Consider the following 20,686-nt stretch of genomic DNA (forward strand, 5'->3'; position numbering starts at 1 on the left):
ATTTCTTTCTTCCCAGGCAGTCGGGGAATCAGATGAAGCTGCTTCTGTGTTAAGAAGCCAAGAACATTATTAAAGGAACACTTCAGTAATATTTTATATAAAATTCTGTTTGTGATTTATTAATAGCTCCATGCGAGAGAGTCGTGCTTATGATTTAGACAACGGATGCACGAGCCAGGTTTGGAAATCAAAATCCAAACAAAGGCAGGGACTTAAATCTAAGGAAAGATTAAAAAAAAAGAGTATGATGGGAGTTTAATGTTTACAGCAAATAAGCAAAGACGTCAAGTCAAGACAACACAGGCCAACCACGGGCTCGTCTTCAGGATTAAACTGCTTCAATTAAAGTAGACAAAACAGGTTTACGAAAAGCTCCTTGGAACTTCTCTGATGTCCTGAAATTAAAACAAAAGGCAGAACTTACAACTCAAAACGCTTCCGACTGTCTTTCTGTTAAAAAGAATAGCAGAGGAAAAGAGCTAGCTAGGATTTCAAACACAAGGGGGAAATGAACGTGGCTTATTCACTTCAGCTTTTGACAAAATGGTCTCTAAAGCAGCTTGCACCATGGCTGGTGTCAAGGGTCAGAAAGGTCGGGCAGTTGCTGAGGGTGCAAGACCCAAACAGGGGGCACCACTGGCAAGAGCTCCCTAAGCCTGCTTGCTTGTTCATCTGCCTCTCACTCTACCTCAGACAATGGCAGTGGTGGTGGTGATGAATCGTAGGTTACAATGGCTATTTGTGCACTGGCAATCTGCTTGGCAAGCAAATGGTTTTAGCAATGAAGAGGAAGAAGAGGAGCAGGAGATGAGGAGGTTGACTTGCTTTGGAAGGGGGCCTCACGAAGAAACAGGTGTGTGGTTTGTCCCTTGAGGCTCAGGTAACCTTAGTGGCTAGGAGTGACCCTGACCAGCTATGGCTAACATGCCACCTATGACCATTCTTGGACAGGGACAGTCTTTGCCCCTCTGCAGAGCTGAGAGAGGGAAAGGAGGGCGTTTTGGGGGGCGTGGGGTGTGTGTGGCTCATTGGTTTGAGCTGTAAAGACAGCAGCAGCCTCCAGGTGGCAGTGAGAAGGGGCTGAATTGGACATGCTTGAGGATTATTCCTATTAGAAACTAGGAATGGGATTTATTTGCTTTCTGAAGCAGGAAAGGTGGGGCAGAGTGGAGAGGGAATCAGAATATGCTGAATAGGAAAGGAAAAACACAGACTTAAAAAAAGAGAAAATAATTTGTGTAGACTGTACCTCTCCTGGCCCTCGCTCACCTCTGGTGAAAGTGCTTGTGGAAAAGGCTAGACTGAAAAAACGCAGATTTACAGAGACGTGCAAGTTTATCATTATGTGACAGGGATAAATTAATTTTATGTGCATGTGCATACTCTTACAAGTGAGTAAATCCCATTCAACTCAATTGGATTTGCTTCTGAAAAGACATTCTTCTGAATCCAGAGACTGGGGGTCAGAGTGACTGGCAGGGCTGATACCCAGAAGTACATGAAAGCTAGGAGCTAGGTTTTATTGTTAGTATAGGTATTGCAGTGCAAGGTATTTCAGCCTCACCCTTCAGTAACAAACCCAGGGTGGTTTACAAGACACATTCCCAAAATGCAAAACTATGGGGAAGGCTGGTAGCTCAGTGGCAGAGTATCTGCTTGGCATGAATAAGATCCCTGGTTCAATCCAGTTTTTAAAAAATCCAATTGCCTTCTAGATTTTGCATTGTTTTCTTTCTTTTTGTTTAATGTATCTGTTTCTTTATATACTGTAAGTCACTTAGAGTCACCAGTAAATGTAATAAAATAATCCCAGTGGCTTCCTCAGATAAGGCTGGGAATACCCCTTGCCTGAAACACTTGGAGAAGCCACTGGCAGTCAGTGTAGACAATGCCGAGCTAGATGGACCAGTGGCCTCACTTGCCATAAAGCAGCTTCTTCTGGCGCTAACATCACAGTGATTTCCCACGGAAAGAGAGACAGTAAAGAGGGGAGCCAGCAGGGCAGGTATCCAAGGTGCCCCTCAAACGCAGCAGGTGTCCTTTTCGAAGCTGGTGTTCTCCTGCCTGATACGAGAGAACTGCGCCACTTTTGCTGAACGTCGAGCAGCTGACAGCGCTGCTCCCGGGAAAGAAAAGAATTGCGTTGGGGGGAAAGTCCCTGGGACTGCGCTGCCAGCTCAGGACGGCGCGCCTCTCAGCCGTGCCTTCCTGGTCCCAGTGAAGCGACCTTCAGGCTTCTCCGCCCCGGCGGAGCCTGGAAGGCACCCTCCACCTCCCTCCCGCCTAAGCGGCCGGGGATGCCCCGAAGCGAGCGAGCTGCGCTGTGCGGAGAGCAGCGCGGGAGACGGGGCGCCTGCTGCCCTCTCTCAATCTCTCTCTCGAGCGCAGATTGGCCAGCCCGGGAGGCTCTTCCCTCTCGCCAACCAACCGGCTTTCCGTCCGTGCGCGCTGGCCCCGCCTTCCCCCCGCGCTTGCCCGCCGCCGAGGAGCATGCCGCGGCAGTCGCAGTAGCGCCGGCGCTGGAGGCGGCCGTCCGTTCGTCGGGGGGCCAGGCGGCGGACAGGCGGGTCCTTCTCCTCCTCCTCCTCCTCCTTCGCCATGGGCTCGCCGACGCGGCTGCCGCTGCTGCTCCTTCTGCTGGGCTGGGCTCTGGCCGGCAGCATCGCGGAGGCAGCGGGGTCGTCTTCGAGGCGCCGCCGCCCGTCCTTCCACGGCCACGTGCCGGAGAACTGGCCGGCGGGGACGCGGGTGGGCGGCCTGAGCATCCCCCTGACGCGGCTGGCGCGGCCGGAGCCGTGGTGCGCCAAGGTGCGCGGGCGGCGCTGGCAGCTGGAGCTGCTGGGCGAGGCGCACGGGCACTTCCAGGCGGCGCTGCAGGCGCGCTCGGGACAGGTGTGGCTGCGCACCCGGCGGCCCCTGGACCGCGAGGCCCGCCCGCGCTACGCCCTGCGCCTGGCCCTGCGCTGCCACCGCCGCGCCGCCCCCGCCGAGCTGGCCGCGCTCAGCATCGCCGTGCTGGACGCCAACGACAACGCGCCCCGCTTCGCCAACCTGGGGCCGGCGCCCTCGTCGTCGGTGCGGCGGCTCCGCGTGGCCGAGACGCTGGCGCTGCGGGCGCCCGTGTGGCAGGCGCGGGCCCAGGACGCTGACGCGGGCGCCAACGCCGAGCTGCGCTACTTCGCCCGCCCGCCCAGCGCCCACTTCTTCGTGGTGCCGCGCAGCGGGCGCGTCGTCCTGGTCCGCTCCCTGCTCCACCTGCGCGCCCCGCTCCCGCTCCGCCTCTTCGCCCGCGACCGCGGCCGGCCCGCGCTCCTCAGCGCCCCGCTCGACCTCGAGGTCCTGCCCGAGCCCGTCCAGCTGCCGCCGCCCCCCGACGACGCCCCGCTCCGACGACGACGCGCCCTGCCCCCGCAGGAGCCCCCGCTGGCGCTGGCGCTGCCCGAGGACGCCCGGCCCGGCACCCTCCTGGCCACTCTCCGCCCCGCCGCCCGCTTCGCCGCGCCCCGCTTCCAGCTCGTGTCTCCCCCCGCCGGGGAGGCCCCCGTCCGCCTGGACGCCGACACCGGAGAGCTCACCTTGGCCCGCGGCCTGGACCGCGAGGCTGCCGCCCGCTGGGAGGTCGTCTGCCGCGTCCAGGACAGGACAGGTAGGCGCTGACGCGACGGCGCGGCGGGCGAAGGCCTGATTCCGAAGGGACGGGGGAGCGGAGCAAAAAGAGTGGGAAAATCACCCACCCAGCAGTCACCCCAGGGGGTGCAGCTTCCCGCCTTCATGCGCTTGCTGCCTTGGAGCCCAGCTCTTCAGCCCACTTTGGCTTCCAGATCTAAGGAGGGCAGCTCATAGCCCCTGCAAAATCTCAGCGACCACCGAACTGAGGGCAGGGCAGAGGTAGAGTGGCAGGTTGTGGGGGGCTGAGAGAGAAGCAGCCCTTCCCTTCCTCTGCTGTTGTGGCCTGATAATGTGGTGGTCACTGTTTATCCTTTAAGATGGCCTACATGGTTCTCCTCATTTCATCCTCCCAACAGGTGGGATCAGGTTGAGTGACAGCAGCTGGCCTGAGGTGGTGATAGTGTTTGAACCCTGAGCCTTCCAGACTGGGGTGGGGCACCTGTGACCCTTCAGGTGGTATTTAACCAGAACTCCCATCAGTGGGGTCAATGGGAAGGATGGGAGCAACGTCTGGAGGGCCCCCACAGGTTCCCCATCCCTGGCTTTAACCACTACTGCACGCTGTCTCACCTATGCCACACTGGCTCAGTGATGTGGGGCCAGAAAGCTCTGTCCATTTCCATTTAGGATTATGCATATGGCACACTTAGACTGTCTTCACACCTCCCCCTGTCTGTGCATTCGCTGCTTTCCCAGAGTTGGGTTTTTAATCCATGTTCATACATTATCCAAAATGCAGATGTATCTTGTATTTCATCCTAGTGCGTGATGCTGCCATTTCTCAAACCAGTTTCACCCCTTAAGATGTTCCTAATTCCTAACAGGTCTCTAGGCATCGTGGGAACACCTTTGCACAGGGTAAATGCAATTCTCTGTCTGTCAACCAAAGGCCAGTCTGCTCTAAGGCAGTAACCTGAACTCCTTAAGTCTGGTTAGAATTGGTGGGGTTTCTTTGAGCTAAATTCTGGCCTGTTTTGAAAGGTCAACAGGGCCTGTCACATCTTCTGCAACAGAAAATCTAGCACCGTGCCTCTCTGGAACTGCACAAAGCAACCAGCAGTTATTAAACTTCCCAGGACTGTCCCAAGACAGTTTGCTGCCTAAGGTAGAGGTGGTCTTGGCAACACAACCTCCGCAGCATCTAATAACAGCAGGCTGGTTGAGGAGGAATTGCTTAGGGAACACCTGTGGCCAGCCAGCTAGTTTAGGTGAATACTGCCCACCCCTTCCCAGCATCTGATGTCCTGCCTAACAGTAGGGCCGGCTCCCAAATTTCCTGCTTTTGGAAAATGTTTGTCCTACCAAATGGCATGGATTTGGTTGAGCCTCCAGTAGGGAAGCAGAGTCTTGTAGTTCTGAGCTACTAAGATGGAGCTGGGGAGCCTATGACCCTCCAGGTATTGCTGAAATACAGCTCCTCTCTTTCCTTGCTACTGGCTGGGGCTGGTGGGAGTTGGAATCCAACAACATCTGGAGGGCCACAAGATTCCCCCCTGCACTAAGGAAAGCAGTTCTGTACTATGAGTTTGGGTAATTTTAACTGTTTTAGCTCTGCCTCCTCTCCAGGCCCTCCCCCCTCCAAATAATAATCCTGGGATTTTAGTTCTAGAGAATTGCATCTTATTGTAAAACTACAGTGTCCCAGGTTTCACTGCAAAAGTACCTATTATTCTCACATCCCACCTTTATTCCAAGGGACAAGTGGCAGATTCAATGCTCTCTCCCCATCCCCACCATCCCAATTACATCCTTACAACAATCCTGTCAAGTAGGTTAGGTTGGGAGATAGTGACTGGCTTAAGGGCATGCAGTGAGCTTTGTGGCTGAGTCAAGATTTGAACCCCAGTCTTACCCCTTTTGCATCCAAGAGTGCATGCAGTGGGGAATTTTGGGGGGGACTGGCTTACACGTGACATACTGCTCTGGTTATGAATGTCATGTGGGTGGGTGGAAGGAAATCCCATCACAGAACCTTTCCATGTTCATATATTGCCTGGAATTTGTTCTCAAACTGTGATAAAATGCCTCTTGCAAGCTCTCTGGCTTCTGCATTGCTGAAATGTTGTCTGTATGCAAGGTCCACGTCCTTAGCTCTGCCTAGTTTTGTCTCTGGCCACGCCCACTGGAATACAGTGGTACCTCAAATTACAAACGCCTCAAGTTACAAACGCTTCAGGTTACAAACTCTGCCAACCTGGAAGAGTTACCTTGAGTTGAGAACTTTGCCCCAGGATGAGAACGGAAATTGTGTGCTGGCAGCGCAGCAGCAGCAAGAGGCCCGATTAGCGAAAGCACACCTCTAGTTAAGAACAGTTTCAGGTTAAGAACGGACCTCTGGAACAAATTAAGTTCATAACTAGAGGTACCAGTGTGGTGAGAGAGTTGAGAGCCAGTGTGGTGTAGTGGTTAAGAGCGGTAGTCTCATAATCTGGGAAACCGGGTTCGAGTCTCCGCTCCTCCACATGCAGCTGCTGGGTGACCTTGGGCCAGTCACACTTCTTTGAAGTCTCTCAGCCCCACTCACCTCACAGAGTGTTTGTTGTGGGGGAGGAAGGGAAAGGAGAATGTTAGCCGCTTTGAGACTCCTTAAAGGGAGTGAAAGGCGGGATATCAAATCCAAACTCTTCTTCTTCTTCTTCTACCATTGTACAGCCCTTTGCAAGTGAATATGGCTCTCCAACCCTGATGGAATGGCCCTGAGGAAACGGGGTGGCTTCTTTAAAGCTGTTTCTTCAGCATTATTTGTGATTGTGTGTCAGAGCATGGATGTGCCCATTCAGCACATCCTGTTTTTTCTCACGACAGAGCCACTGGGTGGAATTGCACCCTAAGCATGGACAGGTAGTGCAGTTCTGGAGGAAAACAGTTGGCATGAACTTGAAGCAAGGGGCAGCCTCCTTCCTTACAGACTCAGCTTCCTGCACAGAACTCCTAGTTCCCTGTGGTTCTCTAATAACATCATTGTCGCCTGGCAGAGAGAGCACTGTTGGAGGTGCAGTCTGTGTAGATTGGGGAAGGCACTTGGAATGAATGAGCTTCTGGAAGGCAGCCCTAGAGGCAGTTTGGCAATCGGCCCAATGGAATGGGCTCTGCTGTCCAGTCTCCCCATCAGATGTAGCCACGTGGAAGTAGCAGCTGATGGAATTTAGAATCGCTGTGTTCATGTGCATAGAAATGTAATACTTCCAGAATTTTTTTGACATTTTCAGGGGTAAAAGTCTTGTTTCCTCCTATTCTCCCAGAGGACAAAAATGAAAATGGTGTGGGAAGTTGGACTATATATGCACTATTTCCTTAACAAACCTAACCCCACTTTCGACAACATGAAATGCATCATTTGTAACTTAGATCACACGTACAGTTGTACGATTTGGCTTGTCTATGAAATGTACAGAGAAATCCTGTGCATGTTTACTCAGAAGTAGGCTCAATGCTTCATACTTCACATTTTGAGCGAGGAAAACTATATATATATATATATATATATATGCACACACACACACACACGTTTTACTTGTGCCAAAGGAGAAATTATCTCTTAATATTTTTTTTCCTACGTTCTTAACATTTTAAGTGTTTCTGATGGACAAATAATAAAAGCAAAACCTCAGAAAAAGCGGTCCACTCCCACCCCTGATTTCCCCCCTTTTTGTCCTAGGCTTCTCTTTCTACATATGTGCCAAAATTTACAGAGCCACGCAATCATATTTTTATTGCACATTTATTCTATTTTTTTACTTTATTCCATATCTGGAAATTAAAAGTCCAGTTGGGGAATATGCTGCTCACTTCCTAATGCATCTGATCATTGCAAGCTGAACGAGATCGTATTTTGACCCCAGAAGCGCAGTCTCAGGTGGCAGCATTAGTGCTATGCCTTTTTAAAATGATTTGGACTGCATCGCAGGGAGGGCTTTTGTGACTATGCTGTCAGCATTGCTGTTGCAGGGTTTGAGCTGCTTTGGTGTTGGATGCCATGCTTTGACAAGGCCTCCAGTTTTCGTTTTCCCAGCTCTTCTCATTCCTCTGCACCTGATTGGCTCAAGGGAAGGGTTGTGGCTCAATAGTAGAGCATCTGCTTTGCATGCAGAAGGTTCCAGGTTCAGTCCCCTTATGGAATCTGCAGGTAGGACTGGGAGAGACGCACCTTGTCTGATATCCTGGAGAGGTGCTGCCAGCCAGTGCAGGCTGCCTTGAGCTAGATGGACCAGAAGCCTGACTGAGTATAAGGACCCTTCATATGTTCCTAGCATCTCCAGGTAAAGCTGGGAGAGACAGCTGGCCTGGAACCCTGGAGAGCTGCTGCCAGCCAGTGCATGCAATACTGAGTTAGATGGACCAGTGGTCTGACTCAGGCAGCTTCCTGTTTTCCTAGCAACTGTCCCACTAGTGAGCTGGCCCTTTCCCAAAAATGTGACTTGTATCTTTTGTTGGGGGACTATTACTTACATATATCTCTCCTCTCCCCATCTTGTTGCTGTAAAGAATAAAATAGAGGCACTTCAAAGGGAAATGAGTCCTCTTTGGTTGTGTAGCCATCTCTTTAAGATGGATGTCTTCAAAGTGTTGGGGACTGTTCTTAGCATGAGACAATCTATTCAGCAGGGATTATGCCTTCCTGGAATGTGCTCTAATTTTTATTTAATAGAACTTGGAGCGGTGTATCTTGATGCCTTGTCTCCAGTTCTCTGTGCCCAAAAGAATTCTGCACGAGGACTTTAATGTTGTCAGGAAGAGATCTCTCTCTCTCTCTCTCTCTCTCTCTCTCTCTCTTCCAGTGGTGGCTTCTATCGCTGCCATCTTTATTTCCCTACAGTCTGACTCAAAGTGCGGTTTAAGCTTCTTGAAGTGCCTCTAATCCACAGTCTTGCTTCTCTCCAGAGCAAATCAGTTTTCTTTAATGTTTTCTGCCAGTTCCGTGTCATCTGCAGGAGCCCCAGCAGAGAATGAATGGCAGATTACCCGGGGGGGGGGGGAGGGGGGAGAAAATATGCTTGTTCCTGGAAGTAACTGCTTTCAGACTGACTGGTTTACTCTGCGGCCATGAGTCCCGTGTTTTGTTGCTAGCAAAATAAATTGCTACATCAAAAAGAAGTTTGGGGGGGGGGAGAGGAGGCTGGGCAAATTAGGTATATGTTACAAACAAATCCTGGCGTGATGTAAAAGTCTCTCTCTCTCTCTCTCTCTCTCTCTCTCTCTCTCTCTCACACACACACACACACACACACACATACACGGACACAACTTTTGCAAAAACCATTTTATTTTTATTGTGAGTGTAATTGCCTGGAGAACTGCATTTTGATTAGAATTTAGAAGGACTGCCAGGAGACAGATGGAATTGCTTCAGGGGGTTGGATGTACAACCCACAGGCAGAGCAATCCTAAGTATAGGGAGCCAGCAGGATTTAGGCCGGCTTAAGATAACGGGGGGGGGGGGGGCATTAAATTACCTCTGTTCCAAACTTTTCTCAGATGTGGGGCTACATATAGCCAGCTGAGCCCTCAGACCCTCCTTTGGGGGCAGCTGGCTGTCCATTGTGAAAGCAAGAGTGGAGGAATAGCAAAGCCCTTGGCCTGATTCAACAGGCCACTTCTTATGGCAGCAGAACCTCCATGCCCAGGGACAGTCTACCTCTGAATGCCAGGCAATGTGGGGAAATAAATTGCAGAGTGCTGTTGCGCTCAGGCTTCCCACTGGCAGTTTGCATGCAGCTCAGCTTGCTGAGAAGCCTTTGCATGGGTCAAGACAGATAGTACAGGGGACCTCCAGCTTCCCAGACTATTCCCTGTAACCTTTATCTCTATGGTCTTTGATGTTTAGAGTGGTAAATCTCAGGTTGCATCAATTTTGCAACTCCCTACTCCTCACTTTCTCTCTTGGGACTTAGAGCTGAGAGGTCAGCTTTAATCTGAAGACAAAGGGGCAAGCATGGTTTCTTTGTTTCTCCAGTTGGATTGTTACCTACATTTTTAGTTGTGGTCCCTGCAATGCAGGGGGTTGGACTAGATCAGGGGTCAGCAAACTTTTTTCAGCAGGGGGCCGGTCCACAGTCCCTCAGACCTTTTGGGGGGGCCAAACTGTATTTTGAAAAAAAAAAATGAACGAATTCCTATGCCCCACAAATAACTCAGAGATGCATTTTAAATAAAAGGGCACATTCTACTCATGTAAAAACACGATTCCCGGACCATCCGTGGGCTAGATTTAGAAAGCAATTGGGCCAGATTCGGCCCCTGGGCCTTAGTTTACCTACCCATGGACTAGATGATCCTTAGGACTCCTTCCAAGCTCTGCAGTTTTGTGATTCTAGCTAGGGCTCTAGGGCTCTTTCTTATCAGGAATGTGCCTCCTTTAATATACCAAGGCTCAGTCTGAATACCTTTCAATTAAAGATGTGCTTCTGAGCAAAGATTCATTTTACTATTTAATTATTTCATAAAATGTATACACCACTTGATTTCTAAACCCAAAGAGGTTTAGAAAAAGATAAAAGCACTAAAATCGAGAAAAAAATCACAGCCATAAAAAGTTAAAATACGATCTCGACTTTCTAAAGCGCCTGAATAGGCTGATCTAAACAAGAATGCTTTTAGCAGGCGCTGAAAAGCATACAGCGAAGGCAATTGCTTGATCTCAATAGGCAGGGAGTTCCAAAGTGCAGGTGCTGCCACACTAAAGGATTGAGTTCTTGCAGATGCAGAACAGGTATTAATGTGGCACCTGTAGTAGTAGTTCCAATTCCACCAATCAAGCGGTTTTACTAAAGTTAATTTTTGCTGCTGCATATGACCCCTGCATGCTAACAGCTGGAAAGTTGTGCTCATGTCCTGCTTGCTTGTGGTCTTCAGGGGTATCTTGTCGGCCACCGTGAGAACAGGGCACAGGACTGGATGATGACTGCAGGGTCTCTAATGGTTCAGATGAGGAGAGGTGACCCTTGAGGTATTGCGGTCCTGAGCTGTAAAAGTGCCTGTACCTGTGCTACTTACTGGCAGTATTTGATTGGCACGACTCACCAGTTTGCCCATGGAAGGGCTGTGGAAGGAGCTTTAGCTGTGGAATGAGCATTGATGCCTTTGCCCTGACATTTTCATTTGGAGAAGGAGCCTGATTTCCATCCACCTCTGGTTGGGATGATGGGAAGATCCTTTCTCCTCTAATCCTCTGTCATCTCAGACTCTTCTGACCTCCCTCCATCCCTCCGCATTAGCCCCGTAATCCCCTCTCGTTCCCCCGCTCCATCCCCTTTCCCTTTTCTTTCCAAGGGATTTGCTCGGGGTGACGTTTGGCATGTTCTCCAGAATAGGTAACGCCAATCTTGCAATATTTTATTTAAGCACATATTTGTATCTCTTAAGCACCGTGTATGTTGTGGAGGAAAACCAGCTCTGGTATTTGAATATTTTATCACATCAAGTCTTTAACTTTAATGAATGCAAAGGATTATGAGCTTAATCTGGGGCCAGAGCCCCACACTAGCCGTGTTGGTTGTTGATGGGAGGCTTGTGTTCAGGGCAAGGTGGGGCACCCCCCCCCCAAAAAAAATCCAAAGCTGTAGCTCACTACAGCTCCCACCGTCATCTTCTGAGTTTCCTTCTCATTCAGAAACTCCCTGCAGTATTTTCTGTCCGTCTCCCATGGTAGGAAATCACAGCACAGCCAAAAACAAACATCAGTTATTTTGAGTGTGACTTCTTCACAAAGTATGTAGTTAAGCTGTGGAACGGCCAATAACCCAGAAGGCTTGGACAAAGAGGCTTGGACAAATTAATGGAGGAGATGGCTGTCAATGGCCATGATGGCTGTGCTCTGAATAGGCAGTTATGCTTCTGAATACCAGTTGCTGGAAGCCACGGGACGGGAAAGAAGGCTCTTGTGCTCAGGTTCTGCTTGCTGGTTTCCCACAGGCTGGCCACTGTGAGAACAGAAGGCTGGGCTAGGTGGATCCCTTTGATCTGACCCAGCAGGCTGTCTTACATTCTTACGTTTTAAAGCCCTGACCTGTTCAAAGCTTGACCCAAAAAACAGAGGCAGTGTTGAAGGAGAGAAGTAAGAGGATGAAGCATCACTGTATCCACAGACCAGGTGATTTAAGAAGCAGAGTCCAGCAGGGTGTGCTGGTGTTGTCCTCCACCATGTACTTGGTTGTATTGCCATCTCTTCCACAAATGTAGGTCTAAGTGGAGAAACAGGTTCTGGGGTCTCCAGTTTCCAGTCCAGCTGGTGCAACACTGTTCTTTCTGATGCTGGGGCTGATGGGAGATGCAGTGCAGAGCATGTTGGGGAAGCTTTTCCCCGTCACCTTCTCTGTGGCCCATTCAACTGGATATGCCAGGAATTAAACCTGGGACTTCTGCACACAGGGCACATTCTTGACCTTTGAGCTACAGTCCTTCATTTTTGCAGCTAAGCCATTACACCCATCTCCCTTCCCAAGTGGCAGTGCTCAAACCTTCCACTGAGTCTTAGCTGTGATCCTGTTTCTGGTTTGTTCTTCTGTCAGTTGCTCCAACTTCCCCATTTCTTTTTATGTTGCGTCTTAGGTTGTAAGCTCCAAGGCAGGGACCGTCTCCTGTTTTAAGGACCCCCTAAGCCTCTCTGGTATTCTTTTCAGCTGCAGAGCAGGGTAAAAAAATGCTTCAGAGAAAAATAAATAAATCTGTAAACGCATTTCTTCTTTTTGTGGTTTATCATTCTGGTGTGTTGCTCACTTTCAGTGCAAGTGAATATATGCATGTGGAAAGTTGAGAAAACAAAGCTTTCTCTTTGCTGCCTTAAAGAGTTTTATGCATACAGGAGATTTAGATAGGACATCTCTTACTGCAGGCAGTCAGATTATAAACATCTTTGAGAAACTGTTTACATTTGAGCACCTAAGCTTTATAGACCTGCTGGCTGTTTTTTCTTCCTCTTACAAACATTTAATTTCTGCAGAAGTCGTCAGCTTTTCCTCCAGATCTAACTAAATTTCAGCACAAATCTGTTTAATCTGGTGACAGATGTAAATTGCAGAGCATATGGGTATAGTCTGCCTGGCTCCTAAAGCTGGTTTGCAACATTTCAAATGGGAGGGCAAGCAAGTTGTGAGACCAGTAATACAATGTTAGCTTCACTTGAAATGACTACTAAATAGTTAAAATGCAGCTTATCTTGCCCTCTCTTCTTCCATTAGCCTTCTTTGATCTCAAATCTGCCCTGTAATGTTTGCTCAATGATTTGTGACTTCTTCAGGGTCTCTCTAAAGTGCCAGAGATTTGTGGATCCTGTAGTTGTCTCCATTTTCTTTTGAAAGGGATACAAAAATTAGATTTATTATTTTTTTAAAAAATTGGCAGGTGGGGAAGAGGACGCTTAGCACCACCGCCAAATATTTTTTTAATGATTTCGCTTTTGGCAATTCTTGTACTAATTCCCTGTCTTATATTTTGGGAACTGTTGAAATTGTGAGGGGGAAACCTATTTGGGGGTAACACTTTTGTTGTGCTAATGGATTTGGCTAGCACTGCCGCTTTCCAGCTGGTGATGCATCACAGAGTGTCAGATGGTACAAATTTGAGTGCTTTCCAAATAGGGGTATCTCACGCAACATTCAAATTTGCATCCTCCCCGTGAAGATTAGTTTGAAGTTTGCCAAACAGTTTGGGCTTTGGCACTCCGTGGAATAAGCTTTGGAACAACTTTGGAAGGAGTTCCAGAGCGGTAACCATGTTAGCCCACTTGCAGCAAAAACAAGTCTTAAACAAATTTATAGTGCACAAGCTTTCAGGTGCATGAAGTCGACTCTACAAAAGTTTGTGCCACAGTGAATTCTTTAATTTTTAAGGTTCCCCAGAGTACCTTAAGGTCACACCCACACTATTCATTTAAAGCACATTACCCCCCCCCCAAGAATCCCAGGAACTGTAGCTTACTCTTCACAGAGCACCCTTAAACTATGGTTCCCATGCTTCTTTGGGGGAAGCCACATGTTTTAAATGTATTGTATGGATGTAGTGTTATCCCACATCCTGTTTCGCTGGCCTGGTCTCCTGTCTTTTTCCACTGCCACTTCTGGCTACCCTTGCCATTGTGATTCTCCACTGCTGCTGGTTGCTGTGTCCTCTTCCCTACTTCTCTATCAATTGTGCTTCCTTGCATCCTCCCTGCAGACACATCCAGGTACCCCCAGAAATCTTAATGATAGGGGTGGGGTGGGGGGTCTCACAAGGCCATCTAGTCCCATGTTTCCCAACCTTTTCCCGACTGTGGCACCCTTCCAACCTTGTTTCCTTCCTGTGCCCCTTGTCCTACCTGTAGAAAGGTGGCTATTTAAATGTTTTGATTGTAAATAGAACATGTTTTATTTAAATTTTTTATGGCTCCGCACTGGCGGTAGCTACAAGCAGTGGTCAAAAAACGGGAGCCTCAAGAAAATGCATGTGGCAAAAAGAAGCACTGGGCCACCCCCTTACCTGCTTGTGATTGGCCAAGCAGATAGCCAGGCAATCATGATTTATTTCCTTCTCACTTCCCTCTGTGGTCCCCATGCCTTGTGCTGTGGCCCCCATTTATGTAATTTTCATCTGTACCCACCTTGGAATATCCTGGTGCCCTGATCTAGTCCACCCTCCCACTGATGCAGGAAATGCACTACTGAAGCATCTCTGAAAGATGGATGCTGTTCAGCCTCTGCTTAAGAACCTCTAACACAGGGTGGTCCAACTTTTCACACCAAACCCTCATGCCTCCTCCCCGAAGCCTAGTTGCCACTTCCCCAGCTTTGAGAAGAAGTTGGGAGGGCTCTAGGATCCTACCAGAGTTTTGTGCCTCCTTCCCAAAGCCTGGCACCTTCCTTACCTGGCTTTGGGAAGGCAACACAAGGGTGGTGGTGGTGTGTGTGTGTGTGTGTGTGTGTGTGTGTGTGTGAAATGTTGCTAAGGGCCACCAAAAAAAGCCTTGAGAAATTCATGCAGCCCTCCGGCCATGTCTTGGACCACCCTGTTGCCACCGAATACAAAAAAGTGGGCAAATCCTTTTCATTTTCTGCTCATGCAAGCCAGCCTTGAGCAGGTTTGAAGAAGTCTCTGCTGCTCCTAACTATAACCCTTCAGTTTGTTCACCACCATTGCAGCTAACAGAAGCAAAGAAAGCTGCGGTGGTTTAGCTTGCCCTCATTAAGCTATTAAAGCTCATTAAATTACCAGGGAGTCGTCTGCCAAGGTACTACTGTTCATCTGTCATACAACTCCCACCGTGAGCATTGCAGAAGATTCTGGGATGTTTTCTTGGCTGCATTCTCCATTCATGTTGGATACTGGCCATGTGGGTTGGACTTCACCATCACGGCCTTGCCTGGATGGAAGGTTTGTTGTAGAAACCATCCTGTGTCCGCTGTGTGCATTTGGGAATCATTGCTCTACTGCATCAGCAGAGGTTGTTGTTGCTGCATTTGGCAGTGGAGATGGAAGCAAAGAGAAGACCCCTGAGGAAAGCCCTGCTTGATCAGACCAAAGGTCTTATCAAGTCTTGCATCTTGTTTCTCATAATGGCAGGCCTATGTATAATCAATAGGCCTGCTTACCTGTGGCGCTGTGGTCTAAACCACTGAGCCTCTTGGGCTTGCCGATCAGAAGGTCGGCGGTTCGAATCCCCGTGATGGGGTGAGCTCCTGTTGCTCGGTCCCAGCTCCTGCCAACCTAGCATTTCGAAAGCACACCAAAAAGTGCAAGTAGATAAATAGGTACCACTCTGGCGGGATGGTAGACGGCATTTCTGTGCGCTGCTCTGGTTTCGGTGTTCCGTTGCACCAGAAGCAGCTTAGTCATGCTGGTCACATGACCTGGAAACTGCGACTGGACTTAACTATCAGGGGTCCTTTACCTTTACCTTTTACCTGCAATTTTACAGTAGTAAACCAAGAACAGGAGCTGGAGCTTCATGGCAAGGCACATGCTTTCCGCTCAGAAGGTCTCAGGTTTGGTCTTCTGCAGCTAAAAGGTTAGGGTAGGAGGTGATGGAGACTTGTTGCCGGGAGTAATGATTTTGGATTAAATGGGCAAATAATGAGCAGTGAGTTTTTCAGTGAGTTGTTTCCCTCCCTTCTAAGCGGAGCCTCTGCAAGGAGATGAGCACAGTATCTGATTCACTGAACGTTGCCTGAAGCCTGAAAACTTTCAGTGCTGCGAGCTGCCTCTAAATTCTGAGACGTTTGGGATTTGGGGGTTTTCCTGTCTAGCAATATTTTCCCGTTTGCTTTTAGCTTCTAGTTTATTTTTAAGCACTTCGGGTTTTAAAAGCAAGACGGGAGAGTAAAGAGCAGGGACGTGACAAAGTGAAATTATTTTACCTACGACGAGTGAAAGGTAAGCTGCCTGGGAAAAGAGCAGGGCCTGCCTTTATTTCTTCGGAAGGCTTTATGTTTTATGAATGAGCAGAGCACAGGACTTGAGAGCGAAAATCAGTCACTGTCAGCCTGGATTTCTGCAGCTGACAAGTGTACATTGTTTTCCTTTTAAGGTTTTGGAGTAGGAACTGGTAGCTGTTGGAACGCGCATGCAGCTTTCTCATTCATTGCAGTAGTCCTGGTGGATCGGTCTTTCTTCATATTCAAGCAGAAGTTCCCCTTATATACTTGTCCTTTCTCCCACCCCTACCCCACTCCCCTGAGTCCCATGCCTCACTCTTATTTGTTTGTTTTATCATTTGCCTGGACATGAAAGCAGTTTTCCTCACGCCATTTGACCTCGACTCTCAGCTGGTCTTTTAAGAAGTATTGACCTTGCTTGTTTCACTGTACAGTTGTTGTTGTTGTTGTTGTTGTTGTTGTTGTTGTTGTTGTTGTTGTCTCCCCACTTTTGAAAGGAGTGGGACATAAGTTTATTACCTTCCCTTCACCACAGAGTGGGTTACAGAAATTTAACATCCAGTATTAAACAGATGAACCAAGTCACAGGAATAGGATGGGTCCCCAAAACACACACCTCACGTGTGAAAGGCCAGGGAAAAGTGTGTTCCCCAAAAGCTGGAGATTGCCAGGCCCCGTCCTGTGGGGAGGGAGCTCCACAACTTTGGGGCTGCCACTGGGAAGGCCCTCTCCCCAGTTACACACACCTGAACCTCTTGAGGGTGGTGGAACTACCAAGATGGCCTCCTAAGGGATCAGGTCAATGGCCCATCAAATCCAGCATCCTGTTCTCACAGTGGCCAAACAGTTGACTGTGCAAAAGCAGCAAGCAGGATTTGAGCACAAGAGGCCTCTCCCCTCCTCCCTGTGGCTTCCAGCAACTGGTATTCAGAAGCACAGCTACCTCCAACTGTAAGAGTTTGGATTTGATAACCTGCTTTATCACTACCCGAAGGAGTCTCAAAGTGGCTCACAATCTCCTTTCCCTTCCTCCCCCACGACAAACACTCTGTGAGGTGAGTGGGGCTGAGAGACTTCAGAGAAGTGTGACTGGCCCAAGGTCACCCAGCAGCTGCATGTGGAGGAGCGGGGAAGTGAACCCGGTTCACCAGATTATGAGTCTACCACTCTTAACCACTACACCACGCTGGCTCTAGACATCAGTGACCCTCTGTTCCATGAATTTGTCAAACACCCACAAAGATCTGTAGGGAAGGAGGCAGTCTCTCGGATATTTACATCTTTCCCTCTGCCCCTACCGCATTGTAATCTCAGCCCACTACTCCTCAGCTCTGCTGAGTTGCTGGTAGCCATCACGGTGGAAAGAAGCATCATTTGCCTAGTGAGGAAACATCCATAGACTCATAGAACCATACAGCTGGAAGGGGCACCAAGAGTCACCTAGTCCAACCCCCTGCAGTGGAGGAATATGCAGGTGGCCGAATGAGGATGAAACCCGTGACCTTGGCATTGTGAGCCACACATTACAACTTCCAAATTTGTTAAAGCAGATGAAATAGTTGGACTTGAGAGCCATTTACTAATCACATTTAAAAATCTAAACTGCAGCATGCATATTAAATATACTTGGCAGGGATGTCTAATGGAAACCTTTTACGTAAAACTTCTTTATTCCATACAGTCGATGCAAGAACAAACATTGACAGATGACTGTGAATAACATACTATTAAAAAAGTAAATTTGTTGATGTGCTGTAAATGTTACATTTGGCTAGAAATGTTGACTGGGAGACTTGTAAGACTTTGGTTGCCTTTATAATCCTTAAAATAAAAGCAACAACAATTGAAATGACCTAAAAATGCCAGGATCAACCTGACTTCTCAGCCATTATTGTTTAATCATAGTAATACAATACCTCTTCCCTCACTTAAATAAAAGAAGGCGGAATATAGTTTATAATTGTGAAGACATGTTCACTCAAGGAAAATGCTCTGTATTGTCAGGTTTTCCCCCCCATTAAAATCAGTGAGATTGTCATTTTGCCCTAATTTATATTGATGCGCAGAAGCTTTTATTTATAGTGACTTGAGTGTTCCTGATTTATAAAAGAAAATCTTTTATAAAGCACTTGTAGCATTTTTTTTTTAAAAAAAGAGTAGAAAGCTTAACTGGTAGAAGACTAATGAAATCAGAAGTCTGAAAATACATTGGCTTTTGTAGACTGACATTATTTGCTGTGTATATTTTGGAAAGTTGTTTGTCTGTTCAGATGCCTCTTAAGATATTGTGACCAAATTTTGCATGATAGTTCTTGAGATCAAGGAGCAGGCTTTTGTCTGTGTTTGTATACAAGTTGGCGCCATTTGAATCAAGATGGCAGATGGAACCTTTAAAGCTGCACTGATTTTAACCACTGATTTCAGAGCTGCACTGATCTTTTTTGTTTGTTTGTTTCTTTGAATTCCAGAGCAATGCTGGGTTCGAGGCTGCTAGTCGTTTCTCATTGTGAATACATGTTCACTCGACTAAAATATTCTGTGTTGTCCGTTTCCCCCTATTAAATCAATGAGGCTGTCATTCCCCCCTACTTTATACTGATACACAGAAGCTTATATTTATAATGACTTTGAGTATTCCTGATATATAAAAGGAAATCTTTTTTATGAAACATTCATAGCAAATTTTTTTGGGCAGGAGGCTAAACTGGTACAAGGCTAATGAAATCAGAAGTCTGAAAATACGTTGGCTTTTGAAGACAGACAACATCTTTAATAATTTGTCATAGTGCATTGACATGTCTAGAGGCAAATTCTAAACTCTGGGACTGTGGAAACAGCAATTAACCTATTAAAGAGAGCTCCCCCCCACCCCGGATGAGTTTAATCAGTTATATGATTGGAATACTTATTGCTGATTTGAAGTCATGATTCCCTCACCACCATCCCCAAAAAACTTCCAAAAACATTACCTTTGTCTTAGATGCAAAACAGCTGAAGCGATCAGAAATGGACGAATTCTGGTCCCTTATTTTCTCCCTTTTCTTCCTAGCAGGCCCCAAGACACTTTGCTGTGTGGAGAAAGGATTATCCCCTTGGCACTTCCCCAGACTTCACCTACTGCACAGCCACTTCCTCTCATCCTAGACCTACCCCCCTTGCTCCTTCCTTTCCTTGAGTGTTTTTGCTCCGCTGACATTTGTTCTTGAACTCCGATGAGATACTTCTTGTTGCCTGGCTCAGTATTTATATTTATAAATATATCGGTGTTTTATTACTGCTGTGTTTATTGTTTCCTGTTTCGTTTGTTCCGTTTGCTTCCCTGAGAATGTTTTTATATTGAAAGATGAGATATGAATAGATAAATGAATAAATAGGGGTTTGCATGCCCAGGACACTCTGGTTTGATACAGGCTGCACGACATGGGGTATAAAGTTTACATGAATTAGGGCACTTAGTCCTGATGACCATGTGCTACCTGCAAGACTGGAGGCTTCTGAATGCCAGCCACCGGGTAGCAGCCACTGGGAATGTGCTATCGCCCTTGTGCTCTGCTTGTGTGCTTCCCAAAGGGATCCTGCTGTAGGAAGCAGGGATGCTGGATTAGATAGGCCTTGGTCTGATACAGCAGCTGGACTCTTTCTGATTTGCCCCTAACTCACTGTAAGCCTGTGGCTTCTCTTCATCCATGCCTTGCCTGTTACTTAAAGGTCCTCTTATTAGCCTACTACTAATAAGAAACATTATTCTTGTTCCTGTTTGCTCTTGGCATTGTTAGCTCTGGTAGTAAAACTGTAGTAACTACTGCTCTCTGGATTTATAGCTTCATTATGGAGTGGAGTAAACACGGTACTATTTCCTGTGGCTCTCCTGCCTCTTGGTCACACAGGGGGCCAGAGTGTTGATGCCACTTGTCACAGAGGCCAAGAGTCAGTGAGTTAAGACTGAGAGGGGGTTAGTTAGTATCTGGTTTCGGCTACAGTGGTGCCCCGCAAGACTAATGCCTCGCAAGACGAAAAACTCGCTAGACGAAAGGGTTTTCCGTTTTTTGAGTCGTTCCGCAAGACGAAACATCTTGCGAGTTCTTGCGAGTTTGTTTCCTTTTTCTTAAAGCCGCTAAGCCGTTAATAGCTGCTAAGCCGCTAAGATACTAATAGCCGCTAAGCCGCTAATAGCCGTGCTTCGCAAGACGAAAAAACCTCAAGATGAAGAGACTCGCGGAACGGATTAATTTCGTCTTGGGAGGCACCACTGTACTTGATCTGACAGCAAGAAGGAGCCCAGGGGTCTAGGAAAGGATCTCAAGGGAAGTGGAGAGGGTTGGTCCATTTACAGTGGTACCTCAGGTTACATCCGCTTCAGGTTACAGACTCCGCTAACCCAGAAATAATACCTCGGGTTAAGAACTTTGCTTCAGGATGAGAACAGAAATCATACTCCGACGGCGTGGCGGCAGTGGGAGGCCCCATTAGCTAAAGTGGTGCTTCAGGTTAAGAACTGTTTTAGGTTAAGAACAGACTGCCGGAATGAATTAAGTGCTTAACCAGAGGTACCACTGTACAGGGACGCAGGTGGCGCTGTGGGTTAAACCACAGAGCCTAGGACTTGCCGATCAGAAGTTTGGCGGTTTGTATCCCCGTGACGGGGTGAGCTCCCATTGCTTGGTCCCTTC

The 20,686-nt window shown here is 48.0% G+C and overlaps 1 protein-coding gene across 1 annotated transcript in view; it reads left to right on the plus strand.

Annotated features, from left to right (window-relative positions):
- The first annotated feature begins 2,532 nt into the window (after positions 1-2,532).
- LOC114602932 (neural-cadherin-like) overlaps positions 2,533-20,686 on the plus strand; it is a 94,133-nt gene continuing 75,979 nt past the window's right edge. The window contains exon 1 of the mRNA XM_028741663.2: positions 2,533-3,646. Within this exon, the coding sequence (XP_028597496.2) occupies positions 2,599-3,646 (1,048 nt within the window). The 5' untranslated portion in view covers positions 2,533-2,598. The remainder of the gene's footprint in view (positions 3,647-20,686) is intronic.

The sequence above is a fragment of the Podarcis muralis genome, chromosome 7 (genome assembly GCF_964188315.1).
Source record: "Podarcis muralis chromosome 7, rPodMur119.hap1.1, whole genome shotgun sequence".
Lineage (NCBI taxonomy): Eukaryota > Metazoa > Chordata > Lepidosauria > Squamata > Lacertidae > Podarcis > Podarcis muralis.